Source organism: Acyrthosiphon pisum, chromosome X (genome assembly GCF_005508785.2).
Source record: "Acyrthosiphon pisum isolate AL4f chromosome X, pea_aphid_22Mar2018_4r6ur, whole genome shotgun sequence".
Taxonomy (NCBI): domain Eukaryota; kingdom Metazoa; phylum Arthropoda; class Insecta; order Hemiptera; family Aphididae; genus Acyrthosiphon; species Acyrthosiphon pisum.
Window position 1 is genome coordinate 92,638,651 of NC_042493.1, and position 12,420 is coordinate 92,651,070.

At 26.0% G+C, this 12,420-nt stretch overlaps 1 protein-coding gene across 3 annotated transcripts in view; it reads right to left on the bottom strand.

Annotated features, from left to right (window-relative positions):
- Positions 1-6,670: 6,670 nt before the first annotated feature.
- Positions 6,671-12,420, bottom strand: part of LOC100575607 — a 6,981-nt gene continuing 1,231 nt past the window's right edge. For 2 of the 3 annotated variants that reach the window (XM_008188371.3, XM_029491295.1), the window contains exons 2-4: positions 9,916-10,175; positions 9,361-9,570; positions 6,671-7,597 (exon numbers count right to left, since the gene is read on the bottom strand). In XM_008188371.3, the coding sequence (XP_008186593.1) occupies positions 7,170-7,597; positions 9,361-9,400 (468 nt within the window). In that variant the 5' untranslated portion in view covers positions 9,401-9,570; positions 9,916-10,175 and the 3' untranslated portion in view covers positions 6,671-7,169. The remainder of the gene's footprint in view (positions 7,598-9,360; positions 9,571-9,915; positions 10,176-12,420) is intronic. The other variant, XM_016807346.2, reaches the window with a different exon arrangement.

Below are 12,420 nucleotides of genomic sequence, written 5' to 3' on the forward strand. Positions count from 1 at the left end.
TTCTTTGCTATTATTTGTATTATAAGTACAAGTTAATAAACTTGGTACCAATGTTTTACTTGGAATTTAATTTTACACATGAGAAGTTGTAGCTTCTGACATTTTATTCATCGTGGAAGTTGACGTTGTTGCAAATAGTTCTTAAATTGGCTGTGCATCTATCTTGCTCAGCTTGTATAATTCTTCTCAAGTGACGACCTATTATTTGACAAAGTTCTTTTCTTCTCTTTTTCTAGAAATATTTAATAGATATAAAATGGGCACAATTATATTCAGTTTTTAACCTTTAAATTTCAACCATATCAAGTTTCCCTCATTTTACTTTAAGAAAACAATTTCTATATTAGCATGTCAATATCTCTGACGTGATGAAAATTCAAAATGTATAATATAATATTTACCATCGTCGTTTTCAATAATAATACCTGGGTATATAATATATTTGTTTTTTATAGTTGAAAGCTCAACGTTATTTCCAATAAATGGTCATATAATACATATCGAATATACAGGGTGTAACAGTCTAACACTGACTAATGTATAACACTATTATATCGGACAGTTATTAAGCATGTTTTGTCGAGATATGCATGTTTCAATGTTATCTATTTATTTTGTTTTATATTTTAGACGCTTAATTCGAAACTCGTCCGACATTAGACGGATGACTTCTTCTATATACATAATATATTATAATTAACATAGTTATATGAATAACTGAGGGACATACACTATTTCACAAGTGCTGTATATTCTCATTTTGTCATGATGTGCGTTAAAATATTTAAAATAAATATTGTTGCTATGATTTCAATGATCAATATTAAAATAAAGTGAGATTTATTTGGATTTATGAACTAACTTATAAAATACGTAATAGTAGACAAATTATTCAAATCTATAGCCGAGAAAATACATGCTAAATAATATTATAATTTAAAATGTAGACAATAACGATACGAAATAAATAAAAATGTTATCGAACGAAATTAAATTTTAACATATATAGTTCAAAAAAATTGAATGATTTAGAAACGAATGAGAATCATTCCACTTTAGGAATATGATATCATAGTTATGTAAATATATGTGCAAACAGTATTGCAATAAATTCCAAATGTTTCGTGTAGTTTTAAGGGGGGGGGGGGGGCTGGGAACACGTGCCAATTAGGAAAATGGTTTTACGAACCAACGGATAACGATAGAGTTATGGGACCAACCATGCAAATACTTGCCAATTGCATGCTACAATCATTGCTAGAAAAATAATTTGAAAATTCAGTTCAATGTATGAGTTAGAACTAGGGCTAGGAAAATAAAGCACTAAAAACCTACAACAAAGGAATTAAAAAATTGCCTATAATGCTACAAAAAATAGCATTTTAACCAAGAAAATGCAACTAAAGAAGACTTGAACATTTTTAAGTTTAGCTGAAAAATATGTTTAATATCAAAAAATAATTTATTTAATACATTTTTATATGTTCACACTAAGTAATTCTTAGAACAACTAAGCACAATTTATAAATATTGAAAAAAATAAATTAAAAACTGTTTTAATAATGTCGATAAATGTCAACGTATTACGTAACCACTACTCCCCACATCGGTAATCACTTTGACAAAATCTAAGAATCTATTTTCAGAAATATTTTCCGATAAGGCGATAATATTTCATTACGAAATCACGAAATAAGTATATATTATAATAATACAATTAAAATAAAATAATAAATAATGTACCTACGTAAATGTTCTAAAAATGTTAAATATGCGTATAATTAACAAAAACTAATTAAAAAGCTAATAAACTGACAAAAAAATACCAAAAAAGCATTTATTTATGAATATCATAAGAAAATACAAAAAAAGCAAAATCAAAATTGCATATTTGAACTCTGTGATGAATGAATCGAATTTTGTTTTTGATTAGCTATGCCCTGTAGTACTATGAAATAAAATGCAAATGCTACAAAATCCTAGCCCTAGTTATAACCTATAAATTATTAAAAAATCGATATGTAAATAAAATATAAACATTGTCTGTCGACATCATAATATTATTATAAATATAAAAAAATAATTTTTGACTTCATCGATTTTGTTTTTTGTTATACATTAATACATAATCATAAAATAACTTACCACAGATAATAGGTACATGTGGTACACACTTTAATTTTCCACTACAGGAATTACATTTTTAAATTTACCACTTTCAATTTTTCACATGGTATTATTATGATATAACAATGAATTCTGTGGGTATTTTCTTCGTAAGAATCCGAAAGTTATCGTTTCATTCTAATATAACAATTTTAAGAGTACTATAATAATCTTACAACGGTTGTGTATAAATGTATTTTTGTCGTTGGGTCTGGTGTAATTTGATTTTAACGGTTTGTCACTGGTTTTTACTATTATATAAAATTAAGTTCAAATTAAACATATTTTTGTTTAATTTTAAAAATTATTGTAAATTTTAGAATATTTTAAAGATATTTTTAAGTGTCTCTTGAATTTTTTTATTATTCGAGATGTCTTGTTGTTGGTCTCAGGTCTTCAGATGTACAGGGGAAATAATTCTTATACGTAATCGAATAGTAAATTAGCGATTGTCGTAATATTATGTGTAATGATATAGATACAAATGTATGATATACAGAGTTTGTGGTTTGGTAAGGAGCAAAATGTATTAATGGATTGATTAAAGCCGAGATGGTAAAAAGGAATGTAGGTAAGAGTATGATATTTGTAGATCGTACGTTATAAGTATCAATATTGCATACACTAAACGCCGTGTAACATTAAAGATGTCATATACATTTATAGAGATACCTGGATTTTATTTTATTGAAACAATTAGATGGTACTAATTTTTATTTTATATTCTGAGTGGAGCGATGAATGTATAGATTTTTAAATGATGTGTTTTTAAAAAAATTTATTTTAGTGTCTGTCGTCACCGATTGGGGTAGAAACCCTGCTTCGATTTTCTTTGACAGTATTTTGTTCAATTTGGAAGTGAATCTAGTTGGTGCATTTGGGATGCCAAGATTTAATATTCCCAATAGTTTTCAAAAGCGCAAGGAAAAATAAAATAAAATTTAAGGAAAACGGGAATTTTTACACAAAATCGGTTTTCCACAAAATCGATTTGGATATTAAGTTCGACACTTAAAACAAATGACCGTAGATCTATGAAGTTTAAATTTAATGTTTATATTAGTTGCATAAATATCATTATTATTATAAAATTATTTCTGTGATAATAGTATGATAATAGTCGATCGTAAGTAATAAGTATCAATATTGCACACACTATACGCCGTGTTACATTCAAAATAATTACTGAGTGACAAATGTGCAAAAATCTAAAACATAATATTATATTTCATTATTTTTTGTATAAAACGTCTCTCTGTAGTTTTAACAACATTAACGAGTATTGTATTATATGATATTGGCTAGCTTAAGTGAGGATTATTAAAATAATGTTTAAACAATCCTTTTTGGTAAAGTTGCCAAACATATTATGCGTTTAATGTATGTATTTTATAATTATACATTGGTTCAACAATTTGCAATATACTACCATTATAAATTAAATACAGCAATTATTTTAAGATTTAAAAAAAAAATTACACTTTGGCCATTACAAGAACAAAATATAGACAGACACAGAACAAACGTACAGGATTACTGCATTATTTATCATATTAGTTGTAAGACTTTCGTAATTATTGTTAATTATAGTTTTATATTACCATATTATATTGTATTATTTAACTAAACAATTTTTTACATAATACTATATTATATAAACGAAAAGAAGAAAATATATATTTACTTATATTAATATTATAGTTATGCGATAAATGTATATTACAAATAGTAATTGTTTAATTTATATGAACTATTTAATGAATTTATATTTCAAATTGTGAACTCGTGGGCCCCCACATGAACATGTTGAGTGGGGCCCACTATCTTCTTGAAGAATAAATAAAAATAAATAAAATAAAATAAATATATGACGGTAGAGTGCACATAGCAAGGTGCACAAAATAATAAAGCAATAACAAATTTATAAAGCATTTACAATTTTTGTAACAGAATAATAATGTTTGTTTGCAAGTTATAATACAATATTATGGTTTTGCAATTCACAATTTAATAATGACGATGGCATGAAAACAGCAGCATAAAGGAAATTTTATTACAGAAAGGATATAATCAGACCCGTCGCAATACATGGGTGTGGGTCAACTGTCCGAAAATCATGTTCGAAAGTCATGTGTTCGAAAAATTATATCTCAGAAAAGCCATATGTTTGATAATTCATGTGTTTGATGACATGAACTTTCAAATACACATGACCGTTGAAGAGGCAACCGGCACCAGCAAGACATGTGTTTATTAAATATAATAATTGTTTTACTCGTCCGGAGTCGCATTTTTTGTGTTTTTATTTTTTTTTAATCATTATAATAATTTTATTCGTCCGGAGACACATGTTTCTCTTTTTTGATATTTATATAATAATAAAATCTCAGCCCACGGGAGAAGGCAGACACATTGCTTGTGACTGATCTCGCAGAGTTACCGGGTGGGTATTAAATATTAAATAAAATTAATGATCGCTACAGTGACAGGTGACATGTGACAGTCGGAATTTAAATAGGAGAACAAGAAAAGGGAAAAAATGGGAAGTATATTATTAGTATAAGTAATAGTATATTCAATTTAAACAATTAAGAGCACAAAAAATAATCTAAAATACGTATCTTCATTGAAGCGTATTATGTTTAATATTCCACTGATAAGAAATTACACCAGTTTCATAAAATAATCACATAGATTTTCTCGTAATTGTTTGTGAAGTTGCTTTTGTTTGTTTACTTTTATTATTAAAAAAAAAATTTTAATGCAATTTTTATACTAATACATTTTGAACCACAATTTATTATAATATTAATACAATAATTCTTATTTTGTATCTATAGTAAAAATAACATTGTAAATATAACATATGGATATAATATAGTGTTAAATCATTATTCAGCTCAAACATCGTTTTAAGATTTATGACATAATAAAAATGAGAAGAAGATTAAATAAACCCTTTAAAAAAAATGCATTTGAAAAGTAATAATGCATTGTCATATGACAATTTTATTTTTAGAATGTGTTAACTTTAAATTTTAAATATTATATTAATGTTTATAGATCACAATTTGTTATAACACCAATATTGCTTAATATCAAACTTAATACTAATATTTATAATCGATGTTAATATATTATATATTTTACATGACTTTATTATTTATGAAATTCTGTATTTTTCTCTAGTAATATTGTTTTACATAAATAAATGTATAAAGATTTAGCAAAATCAAATTTACGGTAGATTCCATATTTGTTGCAAATACTATCTAATCCATAATACAATGTACCTATATATAGTTACATAATATATAGCCGTAATGATCGGCTTTATATTCTTTTAAAACTTCTAGTAAATTATGCTAATATATTATCTAAAAATCCTTCAAATATTTTCATTATATTCTCTTAAAAACTTTAAAAATATACAAAAATAATCAATAAGCATCAATATATGCTTTTTACATTTTTTTTTGTCTTCTATTAAAACTGGTTACTATAGTATTAAAATTAATAATAAATAAATATTTTTTCTCACAATTTAAAAATATTCCAAAACATGCCAAACTATTTCTGGTTGTGAGAATCCAATTTTTAATTTTAATACTATCTATTTTTATCCATACTATAATTATAAGTATATTGATTATAATTTATAAGCGACATTTTTGATACAGTTACCAGGCTACAAGGAGTGTTCATATTTATTATATTAGTGGCCAAGCCCAAAGTTATTATGGACTTACGGAAAAAGTTTAGAAGTTCAATGGATCACTGTGAGTCGACACAAATTAACAATATCTCTGGGTCGTCATAAAAGTTACATTGAGCAGATTTGGTTATTTTAGGTTAGGTTAAACAATATAAAAAAATGATATGTCAAACGTTAACTATTTACACGTTTTTAATGTAGACATATCTTATAGTATTAATGAAATATACAATATTCCAATTTATCACAAATGATTACATTATATTGTGGTCATATAACATCCACATGTACAATGTACCTACATCGAGCTAAAATGTACTATGTATATTGAATTTGAGTGAGTAAAAATGTTTTATTTATTTAAAAATATTTATGTGAACTTACCGAAAAACCAGCAACTACGGTAACAAATATTGGGTGCTAATTTCAGTAGTGTTTCGTGTTGTGAATGTTGAAATAAATAACCAGTACATACCCAAGTAATTAAAAATTCCCAACAGTAAATATGGTACATAATTGTACATACTGATATTGATGTATTTTTGTTTATTGAATTGTTGTACCTAAATTAAAAATGTGTTGAAAATATTATATGCTGTTATATGAACTGTTATAATTTGTACTTTTAGAATTTAGAAACAGCACTTTATATTTAATATGATATACTGGACACTGGTATAACGCGTTAGGTAATAGGTATAATACTATATAAACTAGATCCGTTGTTATCATGAATATTATGTCGTTATGTAATTTTATTGATATAAATCTAAATTTTATTTTATTATACTTCATATCCATATTATAATAGGTATGTTATGAAATAATTTTTATTTAGGTATAGCTTATCAAAAGTGGACGTTTTGATGACTATTAGAATTACCTAAGTACTTCGAATTTAAACACTCACACATGCCAGGGAGTTGGGCCCTCCACCATAACCATAAAAACGACACTGGTTATGACAGCAAAAATAGCAGTCCAAGGCATAAAATTGTAAAATTTATTTTATGAAAAGGTTTACACTATAACAATAATAAATATGCAGTAATTGGTACCATTTATGTTTCCATCAACAAACAACACAACGATTTCTTAGGCTTATCCCGTAGCCATACCTCACGCCACACGCATGAATTTATTTTTGGCTCACAAGTTAGGTAACTTAAATTGGTTCAGCTGATCACAAATGTGGTATCTTGTAGGTTTATAAGAAGTGGACTACGTATATACGGGTATATGGTCATCTTAATGTATAGGATTTTCTAGGAATTATATATTCTAATATTCAAATGCACAAAAGTGTAATTTGAAATCTTGACAAAATACGAAAAAATATGAAAGTTAGCAAATTATTATGAATTATTAAGAATTCATAATTTTTTTTTCTATTTAAATCTAAGTCTTGAAAATTGTATTCAAGATTTTCAATAAGTTTGTCTACCCTTATCAATAAAAACATGTAAGACATATCGAATGGAATGCTCAACGGGCTGTTTATATCGTCCTGTGTCATTAAGTCGGTTATTTCGCAGACGAACATCACCAGCAGACAGGCCTCATAGCACATGAGGTAGTAGCCGTGGAAGTTCCGGAGGTAAGACAGTTTGACGTACACGAGCAGCGTGAATATTCCGTGTCCGGTACAAGCTGGTCTTATCGATAAGGTAAAGGCTGCCATCCGTGGGCAACAAGAACCCGTCGTCAATTTTGTCCCTGTGTAAACAATTAAATCCTAAATAGTATGGCAGCACCGGACGGCCGTCATCCACGTCTGTTTCATAGGCAGACATCGTGAACGGCTTGCACTCCGGAACACTGCATGATATATTATACTCGTTAGTGTAATTAGGGGGTGAGAATTATCCAGTGCAAAGTAACGTTTATTGCTAATGGTATTTATAATGGCTAATTTATAATTCCGCTAATACGGAAAAAGATAACTTTCCAACGCTTCATTTGTCATCGAAAACTAAACTTTCAGTAAAGGCGTGACAAAAAAATATATTATAACCGGGCGGGTTATCATATAAATTATAAGTACAACAAAAAACTTCGTCGAACTCCATTTTAAAAACGGGCTAATAAAAAAAAAAACACATCTTTAAGCACTATAGAGATATGATAAATAAATTCTAAGTAAATTAAATTAAATTCATTTTGTTTTAATAATTTATTTACTTGACAAGAAATTATTTTGAATATAATTTTTTATTATAATATTTTTGTTGTGATTATAATTTACGCGATAACCCGCCCAGACATAATATATTTAATAATAATATTTAAAACCTAACATGATATAATTAATAATAATAATAATTTATTACACAAAAAAATAATATTATTTAGGCAACGAATATTACATTTTTGTAACTATTATCCTCAATAATTTTTACCTACCCCAGTAAATATACCCTATGTAATAGTTACTGTGGGTAAATATATACTAGGATAGTTTGACATCCCCTAGCATCTAGCATCCTGTTGGAATACAATGATCTTTTTATCATTGAATCTAAATTTAACACATGCTTTACTATGAACCACATACCACCTATAATACAGCAAAGTGGTCACTTTCCCACTTTTTTGTTTCGTATTTTATGAATATTTTAATATGTTTTTTTTCAAAAATACCGATATTATTTACAATTTTAAACAATTGTTGTGGTATAAACGTTTTATAACATATACTTTTCTTACCGTAGTGGTGAAAACTCAAAACTTTATATAACCAAAATTGACAAAATTTAGTCAGATATCGATTCTGATGGAAAAAAATCGATAAATTAATCGGCATCGACAGAATAGATCAAAACGTTGAACGTACTATTTCCTGGTCAAAATTACTAGTTAATCTAAAACGAAACTTTTCAATACATAAAAATGGTACTTCGGAAATCAAAACGTATACTTTTTTCAGTTTTACGACAAAATTCACTATTCCCTGCCTTAAAAGAATACTTACCATTCATTATTTTATATTTATACCAAAACGTATTAAAAATTAATTTTAAATAATATGTTAATTAAGTTTGAAATTAAATTAAAAATATAACTCTAGAATATTTAACACTTTTAAATCGTTATACATATATGGATTTAATCGTTATAAATATCAATTAAAAATTGTTTTGTGATTCCTTATTTATAAGATAGGATTCTTAAATAAATATATACTATATAACTAGGCCAAAGATTTGAGTATAATAAGCCATACCTAAAATAAAATTGGATAGGTACGTCGTATTTTTTGATTATTAACTATTATTTCATTTTTATAAAAACCATAATACAAAAAAAAAACATTTAAACGTAATTTTTAATGGCAATAAAATAAAGATTTTTTTATGCACTAGGGCCTAGAGTCTTAATATTCAATATAATAATATCTACATTGTATATACATATTGCATTTAGAAGTCATTGCAACTTTTATGACGACCCATAGATATTGTTAATTTGTGTCGACTCACTGTGATCCATTGAACCTCTAAACTTTTCCCATAAGTCCATAATAATTTTGCGCTTGGCCACGAATATAATAAATATAAATACTCCTTGTAGACTGCTAGCTGCTTTAAGAATTTTGCCATTTGGTCCTTTTCTTTGTAATAAAATGATAGTATCGTAAGAAAATATGGAATTCCCATATAGTCAGATATAATTTGATGATCATTACAAATCTGTCAACAATTAAAAATTAAAAGTTATATTATATCAAATGAAATGATTTTAAATAAATTTTGACCAATAAATCAAAAATTGTTTAGAAGATTTAAATTAACTAATAGAAAATATTGAAACTACTAACTTTAAATTTATCAAACTTTTAGATTAATTAGTTATAACGTCATATTATCTGTATAATATTACAACATATATATAGTACAAGTTAAAAATATAGATTTTTTATTATCTTCATATTTTTAGACGCTTATCACTTATATTGTGAATTACTTCACAGAAATTAATGTTTTAAACAGTAAATAATGTTTAAATAATGAACAATTATATTTTTATGTAGGTACCAAAAGTAGTTAGAGAGTAAAGTATAGACTATATTAGGTATGTGTCCTATGTGAATTGATAGTATTCTGACTTCTCTTTTTAAACAAGAAAAATTTCTGTTTTTGAATCTGTTGGGTTGAATTTATTGACTTCAGATTTAATTCTTGAACAATGAATAGCAGTTGGCAAGAACAACATTTAATTGGCAGTCAGCATATAGCGAACACTGGTATCAGGATGAAAATTAAATCTCCAAACCAAGATATTATCGTAATCATATCTGGAAAAATATTAAATATAAATTAATAACATAATATATTCATATATAACCATGCAATATACAATTTTAATATAGACAACTAGTGGCGCCGATGTTCATTTAAAGTTATATCGCAAAATGTTAAACTTTTTACAAACACTTATATCGTCGATTACAATATTTTCCCCTTTATGAATTCAACAAAACTTTATTTTCACAACCATAAAAATAAGTAAATAATGTAAAAATTAACAATTGCAAATAAAATATATGACTATATGAGTAACAAATATTTTTTAATCAAAATTAAATTAATATTTTAAAATTGTAGGTAACAAAGGTAGTTGAATAGGTACCTACTTTTCTTTGAAAAACTATCAGTTAAACAACTAATGATGGGTGTATGTATTTGTGTTTTGTGTTGGGAAATAGATAAAAACTAATATAAGTAATGTCGTATTGTTGTATATTAATATTAAACTTATTATCATACCATCAATTATTATCTTTAAGCAAATCATTTAAAACAAGTCATTAATACTAGATTGTATAAGTACGTTGTAGAGAACGAACTGAACAATTTAGTTAACAAAGGTTTGTTTGAATAAAATAACTATGAGATGCATTTTTTATAAGGGGTAGTTAAAAAGTTTAAATATTGAATTTCAAAATAAACTTTTATTTTTATGTTGGGTTTAAAAGTTAAGTTACTGCAGTCTTAGATCTCAGTGCATAGCCGTGCAGTGGCGTAGTATTTAGAATTGTTCACAAAAACATAAAATTTGCTTAAGGTATGGATGTACAATAATTTAAAAGAACATTTTATTTTTAAAAAATTTATTCATTTCTGAGAATACTTTAAAATACTTGAATAGTGGCATTCAAATGTTTGTCACTGTATGCATATAAGATTAAAATAAGCAATAGGTATTCGTAGAACAATAGTTGCCAAATTTTCAAAATGATAAGTTTGTTCACAAATATATTTATTAATAACATACTTTGTGAAACAGAAACATAAAATATCGATTTATTTAATAGCTTAAAGTTAAAGTCTAAGCATTTTAGTTAGAATAATATATATTATGCAGTATGACATATAATCGGTATATTATTTAATCTGAAAACTCGTTTCTTAAATAAATTCTTAAAATACATTATTACAATTTATCTTTATTTTTAACTTATTTTATATACATATTATGGTGGTTTTGTTCAGGGCAACAGTCCAAATTCTTCTTCAAAAGTCAACAGTATTTAATGGTATACATGTATAATACCTATAATGGCCAATACATAATCACAATATATACACCTATCGTATAAATACAATTTTCAAAAATAGTTTACGATGATTCGCTAGCGGAATGTACTACAGTATACATGTAGTCATGCACTACACGTATTCTATTATGCAAATACCTACTTGTTTAAATGTAATAAACCCGTCCCCTGGAGGTCATACAATATGACGGTGAACATATGTAGGTATACTAAATCGAAATGATGTGTCAACCTTATTCAATTCAATGGCTAAGATGCCAAAAGTCATATGCCCATATTTCTCAAAATCGTTTTATAAGAAATAGACTTGTTAATCTGGGTTAAATTGAAAACTGAAAATGTCCGTAAGCAGCTCAAATATTTTGAAAATGTTATGGTGTATAGAAAATGCTAATATTAACTTTCAGTCAAAATTTAATTTATCTACAGTCATTTGTTTTAGAGTTACACCAAAAACCAAAACCAATTTTGTCTAAAAATGTTCGTTTTTCCTTAATATTTCAATATTACTATAATATCATAATTTCTTTTGAATTTTACTATTTCAAAAATATAAACAACTTTTAACATATTGTGTCCTTAAATCATTGTGATGCGGAAAATGTAGAAGATATCTAGATCATAATAATTTATATATTAATATAGTTTATCATCTTTATTTAGTTAGTCTATAATGTACCTAGAATCTAAAATAACAGGTTCATGGAATAACAGCATTTCATACTTTAATGGTAGGTAACATAATATAGGTATGAATCTGATGATTCGGACATTTTCCCCCATTTTTTTTAAAGTTTACTATTTAATAATATAACATTATTATTTAATAAGAATATATTTATGCCTATTGTCTAATATTTTCAAATATTTTCATAAATACTTATAATAAATTAAAGATCTATATTTTCGATCAACTGAACTATTTGAATCAAATTCACAAGAAATTATGAAATTGTTAAATATTCAAACTGATAAAGTTTGA